The sequence below is a fragment of the Vigna angularis genome, chromosome 8, assembly GCF_016808095.1.
Source record: "Vigna angularis cultivar LongXiaoDou No.4 chromosome 8, ASM1680809v1, whole genome shotgun sequence".
NCBI lineage: Eukaryota > Viridiplantae > Streptophyta > Magnoliopsida > Fabales > Fabaceae > Vigna > Vigna angularis.
Window position 1 is genome coordinate 24,853,971 of NC_068977.1, and position 12,986 is coordinate 24,866,956.

At 40.2% G+C, this 12,986-nt stretch overlaps 1 protein-coding gene across 1 annotated transcript; it reads right to left on the reverse strand.

The window, feature by feature from the left end:
- Window positions 1-9,753: 9,753 nt before the first annotated feature.
- LOC128193773 (uncharacterized) lies at window positions 9,754-12,762 on the reverse strand. Its single transcript, XM_052867875.1, has 5 exons — window positions 12,442-12,762; window positions 11,473-12,144; window positions 10,921-11,313; window positions 10,584-10,630; window positions 9,754-10,267 (listed from the first exon to the last, which is right to left on the reverse strand). The coding sequence occupies exons 1-5, from the start codon at window positions 12,760-12,762 to the stop codon at window positions 9,754-9,756; spliced, it is 1,947 nt and encodes a 648-aa protein (XP_052723835.1).
- Between the last annotated feature and the right edge of the window lie 224 nt (window positions 12,763-12,986).

Consider the following 12,986-nt stretch of genomic DNA (forward strand, 5'->3'; position numbering starts at 1 on the left):
TCTCATAGCTTGATTCTCTTCATCTTAGCCCTTCCACTACCTTGACATCTTCAAACACTCAATCCTCTTGATCAAATTTTGCTTGCTAGGCTTGAGTTCTTTGTCTCTCATCCAAGGGTGGTGGTGACTAGTCTTTCTCTTTTCCTTCTCCCTTTCTTCATCTTTCACTTAGCACTTGGAGCATCTTCAAGGGAGGAAGAATTTGGGGCAGCTTGTGATGCTCAACATAGTTGTCTCCTTGTGTCCTATAATTCCTTCAATCTCAGGGTCTTCATGATGCTTTTGAGGCTGCAGTCCTCCATGTATGAACATCTCCCTGCATATACACTTAAACACAACTAGGCTAAAGCCACAAATTAGCCCAAACAAAATTGAAAATCTATTTACAACAAAATGGTTAGTTCTATATACAAAATCAAGTCTACATAAGTTAGAAACCTCACAAAAGTCTAGTATTCACACGAGTCCCCGGCAGCGGCGCCAAAAACTTGATGAGGCCCAATTTAACTTGTTAGCCGTTGCTAGGACTCGGGTTCAATCCCCAAATCCCCGGCAACGGCGCCAAAAACTTGATGAGGCCCAATTTAACTTGTTAGCCGTTGCTAGGACTCGGGTTCAATCCCCAAATCCCCGGCAACGGCGCCAAAAACTTGATAGCTCAAAAACTTGTTGGGCTCGATTTCGGCAAGCGTACCGAATCGTTTCAAGTAATAAACCGGTAAGACCGGGTATCGTTTTCCCAAGAGACTCGTAATACTAGAGAATTGTGCGATTAACAACTCATATAGACTCAAGAACATAACATCAATTTACAGAACAAGTGCAGAAACATAACTTCACAAGTAATTACAAGGTTGGACTTTGGTATTGAAGGCACTTGGAAATGGAAAAGACTAGAAATGATATGAAATGACATTGTTAAGGCTAGTTTTCACCAATGCACTCTTGTGAATGACCAATTTCGTCTCCTCTCTATCAATTTACTAAAGTCAATCCACTAAAACACTCTAGCCCTAATTCCTTAGGTGAAAGAGCCTAGGTTTTCCTTATCAAACCCCAATTCCTTGGCAATCTAACAAGCAAAACCCGCATTAAAGAGCTGGGATCTAAGACAACATGTGAATCATCTTCCATTCCTAGAATCAATGACCCACAAGGACTCCTATTTCAGTTCCGGGTTTCATCTTACGTTCCCATAATCCATAAAACCCCAAAATCAAGTCATGAACGTTCCCATTACATGCAAGCTTTAAGATTGGAAACAAGAATACTAGCAATTGATAGAAAAGGCATATATAAATTCAAATCATTCAACAATTACACAAGAATTCAAAGGCTACAACTAATCCCAACAAGATGGGTTTGTTTCTCCATTTCCATGGAGAACCCTAAAGCTTTCAACATGGAAGATGGAAGAAGAAGGAGAACCCAAGAGGAAGAAGAGAGTGTTCCCACGAACCCTAGCAGCCCTCCAAGCTCTCCTCTGAGTGAATTGCGCCTCCAAAGAACCAAAGACCCAAACCCCTTCGCGTTTCTGGGTTAAATATGTTAGCAAAATGTGAAGATGAAGTTTTGATGATGTACAAATCAAGTCAAGAACAACCAAGACTCATCTTTGAAGACTTGTAACCTTTTGTAATAATTGTATAAACATAGGAGAATTAGTAGTTTCATGTATGTATTCAAAAGTGATGTAAAATAAATCATAAGCGAAATTCTGTGCAGTGTTAATCGATTAACAGAGGGTGTTAATCGATTAACGTTAATCGATTAACAAGGGCTGTTAATCGATTGTTCCAGAGAGCCATGGAAAAGCCCAGCAGTGCAGTGCTAATCGATTAACAGAGGGTGTTAATCGATTAGCGTTAATCGATTAACAAGGGCTGTTAATCGATTAACAAAGGTGAACGTTTGAAAAACTAGCCGTTTTTAGAGCCGTTGAAGTATCCGTTGGGTTGTTAATCGATTAACCACTGTAGCTAATCGATTAACACAGTCAGAAAGTCTAAAAGCGAAAATGGAGGAGCCTTTGGATGAGTCTATAAATAGACTCTCATTTTCTCACATCTACAACTCTTCCCTTGTGCTCAAATACTCTGAAACTCTTGAGAATTGTGTGCTCTTGCTCAGCTAAGGAAACTCTGTCTGTAGAGTTGGTGAAATACTGCTACGGTGATAGAGGAATAGCTGGTTCATCCTTGGTGTATCTAAGGAAGTGTTTGGAAGAGGAATTCATCCTTCGTGAAGTATTCGGAGGAAGTGTTTCATCCTTTGTGAAGATTCAAAGGAGGTGTTGTTTCATCTCTTGTGGCTTCAAGAGAGGTGTTTTCTAAACTTTTACAAATTGTATCTGTGTGATTGTAGTTTGTAATAGTTTTGTGATTAGTGAAGTGTTTATCTTGTTTTTGAGATAAGCGACTGGACGTAGGATTGGTAAGATCCGAACCAGGATAAAATCAACTGTGCAAATTTCTCTCAACCTTACTCTATTTTATTGTCTTTATTATTTGCTAAGTAAGTTTAATTGAGTAGAAATTTTTAAGGCACACGATTTTAGTAAGAACCAATTCACCCCCCCTCTTGGTTTGTTATCCCACGCTAACCATTCCGCTGCAGCCGCTCTGACAAAATAAGCTGGATCTGACACATCAGCAAAAGTCGCGCCCGGGCGCCCCATTTCTCACGCTCGGGCGCGAGCTTCTCGCAAAAAGTTGCGCCCGGGCGCCCCTTTTTCACGCCCGGGCGCTACCAGCACACAAAAACTGGCTTCTGTGCAGAAACTGGCCCTGGTGCAGCTCGCGCCCGGGCGCCCCTCAGTAGGGGGGGCCCGGGCCTGACTTTTCAGCACTGCATCATTTTCACTTTTTCTGCAGATCTGCTTGCTTCTAGTGGTTGGTTCAGCCTTGGACATTATTGGAGACCCTTCCAAGCACAGTTTTAGCTATAAAATAAGGGATTATTGATGAAAGAACATCAAAGTAGCCAAAAACACAATTATTTAGAAAACAAGACAAAACAAGAGGATTAAGCAAGTTATAAGTTAGAAAGGAGTTGATTTTGCTACTAAATTGATGCTTAAAATATGGTAAAATTTAGCATTATCAGGGGTGTAAAAAGCTCACTCTGCAATCAAATTATCACACAATTTAACTTTTCCTTTCGTTTCAATCAATTCAAAACCATTTACAAGCAAGTTGATGTCACAAGGACTTTGATTGGCTTGTATTGTGGTTGGGCTAAGAAAGAATCATGGTTTTTCTGGAAATCAAAGGTTCTTGAGCTGAGAGATTACATAATTCACTTCATTCATATAAGCTTTTCTTTTGCTCCTCATGTATCATTACCAATTTCAAACTTACACCCAACTGTTTTTCATTCAGTACTTTTCTTTTTCTCTTTTTCTTACTTTTCCATCTTTGTCTTATTCTCAATACACCATAATTTCCCCCCCAAACTTGGATTGTTCTCCTGTAATGTAGATGCATGTTCTATTCAGCTCAAGGTACAAGGTTCAGGGAATTTTCAATAAGCTCAAGGTACAAAGAGGAAAGATCTTTTTACGTTTATGGTTGAATGGCTAATGTATATGTAAGGTGAGAAAAGAATGCCTTGATCAAATTCAACAAGCAAGTAGATAGTTCAAATCATAGAAACTCAGGCAAAGTCAATTATGATCTAGCATGATAGCATTCGCACATAAAAGAAAAATCTGAGGCACAAATTCTCACCCTGTTAATCAAGATTCCATACTTTGCTAACACAATGTCATGAATATTGACTGCAATTGATTCCCTAAGCATTAGCATAACTCAGTGAAGACATCCACAATCAATGCTCAATTAACTCAACTATTTCCACACATTCAATCACATAAAGAAAGCATAACAACCAGATTTTCACATATCATTAACTCATACTGTCAAACCAAATGCAAAGAAGATGTTTATGAAAAGGTTGTAAACATAAAAACTTCAAAAATAAAAAGGAGTCCTAAAAGTAAAATAAAGACTGAAAATGAAAGGAAACATAAAGACAGTCGACTACTGCTGTGATGGCCATCTATCAGTCTGAGTCCTCCTCGTCTGCCTCATCATCGTCCTCCTCCTCATCGTCATCATCATCCTCATCCATAGCAGCAGTGCCATCCTGAGGTCTACCGCCCAGAAGGAAAGGACTGGTCCCCAGGCCAAGCAACGAAGGTGCTGTACTGGTCTGATGTCATAAAACCTGGATGGGATGCTCCATAAACATGCCTCATCATCTCTGCATGGGCCTGGCTGATCCGGTTCACCGCCTCCAACTTTGATTCAATCAGTGCCAGTCTCATGTCCATCATCTGGTAAGGATCGGACGGAGGTGCTGGTGGTGGTGGCTGAGGACGTCTGGGGATAGGGCGCTGTCTAGCATGTATCCTCGGCGATCTGGGTGGTGGACTGGCAACTCCATCATCTGCATCCAAACAAAATTGGGTATAATACCCCATATCAATCGGTTTCCTGGGATGCTCGAATGGTGGAATAGAAGTGTCCACCCCTTCTTGCTTGCAGAGATGTGTGATCAGAGATGGATGTCCAAGGGGAGCTTTGGTTGAATTCGCACAGTTGCGTATCTCATTATCGATTAACTTCCCCAGGTTTACAGAGCGTCCAGTTAAAATGGCATATAAAATGACAGCTCTGTTAACCGTGACATCAGAGACATGCGTGCACGGTGAAATGTTGGAATGCACGAGAGGCATCCATAGACGGCTGAGAGAACTGAGATGTTCCCTCTTTATATGAAGAGGTTGTTGCTGCCTATTTCTTTGAAATGTGCCTCCTATAATACATAAGGCTTGCTCAATCTCCTCATGGTCTAGCTCAGTCGCCATTAGCTCAGCGTAGCCACATATCTCATTATCATCTTCCCACTCCGTGTTGAGGAACTCGTTTATAGTGTCAGCATTGAATGAAATCCGCTGACCACGCACATAGCTCCAGAAGGGTTCTGTGTCCGGAGAGAAGGATTTGGCATTTGCATAAAACTCCTGGACAATGGCTATGTTGGCTGGTTCTGGGTATGTGGTTAAATGGTTCCATTGCCTCTCCATAATCTCATTGGAGAAGTCTGGCACATCTTGAGGTAGAAGGGTGACTTTCCTCTCCATCAAAAGTTTTCTGTTTTGGACATTGGAGAACTGCTTCTTATGGTCCTTGGTTAAGAAGATATCAGAGTATATCTTCTCTTTCCTTTTGTTTTCCCTGAGGCCAGCAGTGGTCTTAATCCTCTTGAACCCAGATGAAGAAGCCATATCTGCAAAACAAGGTAGGATAAAAAAGGTGACATGTTATTAGATTCATGAATGAACTCATCAATAACTTTCATTTTTATGCAACCATTACATGCAATGATATTCACACTAATTATACATTCGAAATTGAGCAAAGAAGAGCCCTGATCAGTGCAAATTTGAAGCCAAACCAGAAAAACAATGAATCTGCCAGGGTCAGTCACGCCGGGCGCCGCCTCAGTCAGTAGGCGCCGGGCGTGACAGCAGGTTATGCAGATTTTTGGCTAAAACCTCTTAGCTGCTAGCTCAGTTTCCAGACATTGAAATAAGCTTAAGCACTTTAAACATGCAGCCTTTAATCAACCAATCATCACAAGTCAAGGTACAACACAAATTCTCATGAATCAACACATGTTTTCAAACTTTAACTAACTCAAACTCAGATTTAATCACAGTTCAGTCAAAAATTCAAAGCAAATAACATTGAAACAAAACACAAAAGCTGCAGGACACACTAAAATGAACATCAAAGCTGGGCAAGGAAAGTCGCGCCGGGCGCCGCCTCAGTCAGTAGGCGTCGGGCGCGACATGCAGTCATGGGGTAAACCCAGATTCTGCATTCTAGCCACTGTGCGTGTGTGTGTGTGTTCAAGCAGGTCAATAATGGCACGAAATTTATATAATACAGCAGCAATAACAAACCACACTCAATTTGAATTGAATTAAACTACCCTAGGTCAAAATTAAACCAAGTACATGATGAACAACCAAGGCTAAGCATTGTGAAGGAATTTACAATAGCAAAGAGTGAAAAGCCTACTTGATGCGCAGAGAATGTGATTAGCTTGGTGTGGAGAGTTTTTGCAGTGGGAGATTGCGTGGGTGGAGAAGAGCCGAGAGTGAGCAAAGAGAGAATGGATTGGTCCAACGTTGGTGGCAGCAGCAATGTGGTGTGTGGGCTGGAAATTTGTGAGAAGGAGATTGATTGAGGTGATTTGGAGTGGAGAAGAGTGGAAAACGTGAAGTGGAGTGCGTGAGGGTAAGTGTGAGGGGTTGGGTAGGTTTAGGTTAAGTTTAATTGAATTGGGCCTCACCACTGTGCAATCAGAAAAAAAATAGCTGCAGAAGTCGCGCCCGGCGCCTAGTGGATCATGCGGCGCTAGGCGTGGGATTGTGACTCAACCAGATGCAGAATCAGAGAAAGGGTGGTCAGACTGGACGAGCTGGCGCCGGGCGCCCTCTAGTGCTTGCGGCGCCGGGCGTGAGTTTCTGCAGAATTATGCAGAAACTGGTTTTCAAGTTACCTAACTCGGGTTTTTGTGAAATTGAACTTCAAAACACTTGAGATGCTCCATAATCCCATATTATCATTAAACAAGCTTGTTCAAAACCCTAGGAATTGAATTGGATCACTCAAGTTGCAAATTGAAGTCATTCTTTCAAAGTTTTAAAATTCCACAAGTTAGGCAACATTTTTGGCTATTGGCTTAAGTAAGGTACTTTGAAATCATGTTAAAACAGCCCAGAAAATAGCCAAAACAGTTTCACATCTCTAATTCACATCAATGCACTATATCCTTCAACAATCTAACAATCGACTCAAAAATTCACCTTGGTTGTTCTTCACACAAACATGGTTCAAAACAATGACATCACACTACACATTAAAACATACAATCACACACTCAAACAACATTCAAAATTTAAAATCACACAAGAGAAAAGGTTAGAAAGCTGGGTTGCCTCCCAGTAAGCGCTTGTTTAACGTCATTATCTTGACACCATTTAGCTCAAGGGTCAGAGAGGTGGATGATTGTGGTGAGACGTTGGATCTCACCACCTAGGTAATGTTTCAATCTTTGCCCATTAACCACCCAACTTCTTGCTGGATCATCTGAAGTAGGGTCAACCAATTCGATTGCTCCATGAGGTTTTACCTCCTTGATGGTGAAGAGTCCAGACCACTTTGACTTCAACTTTCCTTGAAAGATCTTGAATCTAGAATTGAAAAGGAGAACTTGTTGGCCAGGTTGAAATTCTCTCTTTAAGAGCTTTTTGTCATGATACAACTTGACCTTCTCTTTGTAATTCTTGGAGTTATCATAAGCTGTCAATCTCATTTCTTCCAACTCCTGTAATTGCAACTTCCTCTTTTCTGTAGACAAGGTAGAATCAAAGTTCAAGAACTTCAGGGCCCAATAAGCTTTATGTTCCATCTCCACTGGTAAATGACAAGATTTGCCATAGACTAGTTGAAAGGGAGTCATCCCAACAGGTGTTTTCATTGCAGTCCTGTAAGCCCACAGAGCATAATCCAGCTTTAATGACCAATCCTTCCTTGAAGAAGAAACAGTTTTCTCAAGAATCCTCTTGATTTCTCTATTTGATACTTCCGCTTGCCCATTGGTTTGAGGATGATATGGGGAAACAACTTTATGTTTCACCTCATAGTGTTTTAGTATCTTTTCAAGCTGATAGTTGCAGAAATGTGATCCTCCATCGCTGATAAGAATTCTTGGCACCCCAAATCTTGAGAATATATTCTTCCTCAAGAATTTAATCACTGTGGTTGCATCATTCTTCTGACATGCTACTGCTTCCACCCATTTGCTGACATAGTCTACTGCAACCAGAATATACTCATTAGTATAAGATGAAGGTAGGGGACCGACAAAATCAATACCCCAGCAATCAAAAAGCTCTACTTCAAGGATGCTTTGTAGTGGCATTTCATGCCTTCTTGAGATAGTGCCCACTCTTTGACATTTATCACAACGCTTGGCGTGGGCATAAGCATCCTTGAATATAGTAGGCCAGTAAAATCCAGATTGGAGGACTTTGGCAGCTGTTCTTTCACCATTGAAGTGTCCTCCATAGGGTGAGTTATGGCAATGCCACAAGATTCCTGCTGATTCTTCTTCAGTAACACACCGCCTCAAGAGATTGTCAGCTCCTAGTTTGAATAAATAGGGGTCATCCCAAATAAACTGCTTAGCATCATTTAAGAATTTCTTCTTTTGTTGCCATGAAAGATCATCTGCAAGTATTCCTGCAGCTTTGAAATTAGCTATGTCAGCAAACCAGGGCCTTTGTTGGACCATCATCAAGTTCTCATCATAAAACTCTTCACGGATTTCTCTTTCTTTAGTTGTAACTTCATCATTGACAAGTCTTGATAGATGATTGATAACAGTTGAAAAACTGTTATTTTCATGCTTAAAATTGATACTAAAAGCAACCTTTAGACTTAGAAACTAGCTTGAAATCATACTTTTATCCATATTTTCAGAAATAAGAGAGCTGGACAGGTTTATGCTTGATTTCAGTGTTTTTGTGCAGGTTTTAAGGTGAATTTAGTGAAAGAAGTGAAGAATGAGAGAGAGGGAATCAGAAAAGGAAGCAAAGAGTGAAAAAGGAGAAGCCGAAGTCACCGCTCAGCGGCATTTTACCGCTGAGCGGCACTCAAGAGGTTGCGGGAGGTCCGCTGAGGGGCAAAATGGCCGCTGAGGGGAGAAAACGAGACGCGCAATCACCGCTGAGCGGTATTTTACCGCTGAGCGGCACGTTAATGGGCTTGGGCTTGACTTTTTGTAATTTACGAATGGTATTTAAGCTTTAGGGTTTCCTAGGGTTAGGTATCTTTGGCAGAACGAAGGCAAACACTCTCTCTTCCACCCCTTTGAAGGAGGATCTTGGATGCTCAGGCTACCTCTTCACCTTTTCAGGGTTTATTCTTTCATACTTTCATTGTAATTCATCTAGGTTCACCATGAATATGGTGAACTAAACCTTGTATGTTTGTTGGGGAATCAATGTAATCTCTTGAAGCTCTCATATATGGAATTTATGCTTGCATCTTTAAATTAAGACTTATGCTTTCTTTCATCATTAGTTAGGTTTTTTCCTCTTTGCTTAATGCTTGCATTGTTTAACTCATTCTAATGCATGATTATTGGTTTTGTCGATACGGACACGTACGGGGAAGTCTAGATCCGGGGAATTTCTCCCAATATTATATTGGTTGTCGTTAAACTCCTGCACTTATGAACTAATCATTAGGAATGCTAGGAATTGTATGAACTCGTGATTAGGGAGAAGCCATCTAGAATGGTACTTTAGAGAGTGGCATTAACAATGATGATTTGAATGTTGAATTCCTAAAATGTATGAGAGTGGATGAGATGAAATTGACCCCCAACAACATATTCATTCATATATTTCATTGAAAGTGTTTATCTTTTGTCTTTGCCATTGATCAAATTTCATGCATACATGTTTATTTTCGTCTTTTGCATAATATAATCCAAATATTTCGTTTGTAAGTCTTAGTTAATCAAGAAACCACACAACTAAACTAGGCCGTGAGTCCTTTGGGAAGAACGATACTTGGTCTTACCAAGTTTATTACTTGAACGATTCGGTCATACTTGCCGATTGAAAAACAAGTTTGTGACATCATATTTTGGTGCTTACAAATTTGTCCATCAATGATCAGCAATGACATTTTCGCTTCCTTTCTTATCCTTGATCTCCAAATCAAATTCTTGCACCATAAGAACCCATCTTATCAATCTTGGTTTGGAATCAGGCTTGGTAAGCAAATACTTGATAGCAGCATGATCAGTGTAAACAATCACCTTTGATCCGATGAGATAAGGTCTGAACTTCTCTAAAGCATACACTATTGCCAAAAATTCTTTCTCAGTTGTGGCATAGTTCAATTGAGCTCCATTCAACACCTTGCTGGCATAGTAAATGCTGTGAAACACCTTTCCTCTTCTTTGGCCTAGGACAGCACCTATGGCATAATCACTAGCATCACACATCAACTCAAATTCTTGTTCCCAATTTGGACCAATTATCACCGGTGCAGAAATTAACTTGTCCTTGAGAACCTTAAATGCGGTTAGACACTCTTTATCCAACACAAAAGGAGTGTCTTTTACTAAGAGGCTGCATAATGGCTTGGCAATCTTGGAGAAATCTTTGATAAATCTTCTATAGAAACCGGCATGACCAAGAAAACTTCTGATTCCTTTCACATTTGTTGGTGGTGGCAGTTTTTCAATAACTTCCACTTTAGCTTTGTCAACTTCAATTCCTCTAGAAGAAATCTTATGACCTAGAACAATACCTTCAGTAACCATGAAATGGCATTTTTCCCAATTGAGAATAAGGTTAGTTTGAATGCATCTTTCAAGAACAATCTCCAGGTTTGATAAGCACAAGTTAAATGAGCTACCAAACACTGAAATGTCATCCATAAATACTTCAATGCATTTTTCCACTAGGTCAGCAAAAATGGCTTGCATACATCTCTGAAACGTTTCCGGTGCATTGCATAATCCAAAAGGCATCTTCCTATAAGCGAAAACACCAAAAGGACAAGTAAAAGCAGTCTTTTCTTGGTCTTTAGGATCCACCACAATTTGGTTATAACCAGAGTAACCATCCAAGAAGCAATAGAAAGCTTGACCAGCTAACCTTTCTAACATCTGATCCATGAAAGGAAGGGGAAAATGATCCTTCCTTGTAGCCTTGTTCAGCTTTCTATAGTCAATGCACATCCGCCACCCAATTACTGTTCTCGTGGGTATGAGCTCATTTTTATCATTACACACTACGGTCATACCACCTTTCTTTGGTACTACCTGTACTGGACTCACCCATGTGCTATCAGATATAGGATATATGATTCCAGCTTCTAGCAATTTCAGAACCTCTTTTCTTACTTCTTCTTTCATTACAGGGTTCAATCTCCTCTGCGGTTGAGCTACTGGTTTGAAATCCTCCTCCATGAATATCCTGTGCATGCAGTAAGAAGGACTTATTCCTTTTAGATCAGATATTGACCACCCGATGGCTCCCTTATTGGCTTTGAGAACTTCAATTAATTTCTCCTCTTCTGCAGGAGATAAAGAATTGCTGATGATGACCGGTTTGCTACCAACTTCTTCTAGAAACACATACTTCAAATGAGGGGGTAACATTTTCAACTCAAGTTTGCCATCTTTGACTTTTTCCTTGGAATTTATATCTTCAATCTTTGCTTCATGAGGGGGAATTTCGTTCAAAGTATCCAAGTTAGTCAGGCATTCATCAATCAATTTTTCTTCTTCTTCATTAAGAGCTTCACAAGCATCAATAAGCGTCTTCTCCAGAGGGGATGAAACATACGCTATTTTCTCATTATCTGAGCATACCTTATTCAGAACATCAACTTGAAAACATGCTTCATCATCATTGGGGTGAGACATAGCTTCAAAAACGTTGAAATTCACTTCCTCATCCTGTACTCTCACCTTGAGTTTGCCATTATCTACATCAATTAGAACTCTTGGAGTCTTCATGAATGGTCTACCCAGAATGAGAGGAACCTCAGTATCCTCCTCCATCTCCATTATAACAAAGTCCACTGGAAAGACAAATTTGTCAACTTTAACAAGGACATCTTCTACCACCCCATGAGGGTATTTAATAGATCTGTCTGCTAATTGTAAAGTCATCCTTGTAGGTTTCAGATCTAACTCTCCAATCTTTCTGAACATAGAGAGGGGCATTAGATTGATGCTTGCTCCCAAATCAATCAGAGCTTTCCCAATAGCTAGATTCCCTATAGTGCAAGGGATAGTAAAACTGCCCGGATCTTTGAATTTAGGTGGGAGAAGCTTTTGGATGATAGCACTACAGTTGCCTTGTACTTCAATGGTCTCTGCTTCAATATATTTTTTCTTCTTCGTGAGTAAATCCTTCATGAAGCGAGAATAAGCTGGAATCTGTTGAAGAGCTTCAGAGAAGGGAATTTTTATTTCCAGCTTCTTGAATATATCTAAGAATCGCTCAAATTGCTTCTCCTTCTCCTTTCTTGTATGCACCTTTGGATATGGAAGGTGTTTCACTATTTCTTTTTCTTTTTGAGGTATTTCTTTTTCTTGGCTTTTATTAGTCTCTTCTTCTTTTCTAACATCCTCTTCTTCACTTTCTCTTTCTTTTTGATTTTCTTCTTCTATCTTTTTCTTCTCTTCTCTTCTTGTACTTTCTTTCTCAATTATTCTTATTTCCTTCCCACTTCTGGTGGTTATAGCTTTGCATTTTTCCTTTGGATTTGTTTGAGTATTAGCAGAGAATTGACCACCCTGTTGATTTGCCAATTGCTTAGCCAACTGACCTACTTGCACTTCTAAATTTTTGATTGAAGCGTCAGTGTTTTTCTGATTTTGGATGGATTGCTGTATAAGCATCTGCAAAGCATCTTCTAATTTTGCTGTTCGGTCATTTTGAGATGCATACTGTTGCCCAGGTTGATAAGGATTTCTACTACCTGAAGCTCCCTGTGCTTGTCTCCATCCTTGATTTGCAGGATTAGGAAAAGGATTGTTGAAGAAATTTTGACGTCCTTGGTTCCCCATATAGTTGACTTCTTCAGATTGGGAACTACCAGGAACTTGACAATGACCATTAGGATGATCATCTCCACAGAAATCACATCTCATGACTTGATGATGTGGTTGTGAATGAGCTTGCAGTGCTTGTAACTACTGAGGTAACTTAGCCATGCTTTGAGTTAACAGCTCCATTTGTTGAGAAAGAAGCTTGTTTTGAGCAAGTAGTGCATCTTGAGCACTAAGTTCATACACTCCTCTCCTCTGTGCTAGAATTCTCCCATGTTGGCTCCTCAAATCAGTGGAAGCCATATTTTCTATCACAGCAATGGCTT

Excerpts from the sequence above, each read along its gene's own strand:
- LOC128193773 (XM_052867875.1), bottom strand. The coding sequence starts at position 12,762 with ATGAGATGTGATTTCTGTGGAGATGATCATCCTAATGGTCATTGTCAA. Across the intron at positions 12,145-12,441 it reads TCAAAAATTTAGAAGTGCAA|GTGCATACAAGAAAGGAGAA; the intron begins GTAGGTCAGTTG and ends CCATATCCAAAG. Across the intron at positions 11,314-11,472 it reads AAGTTGATGTTCTGAATAAG|ATTGAAGATATAAATTCCAA; the intron begins GTATGCTCAGAT and ends CATGAAGCAAAG.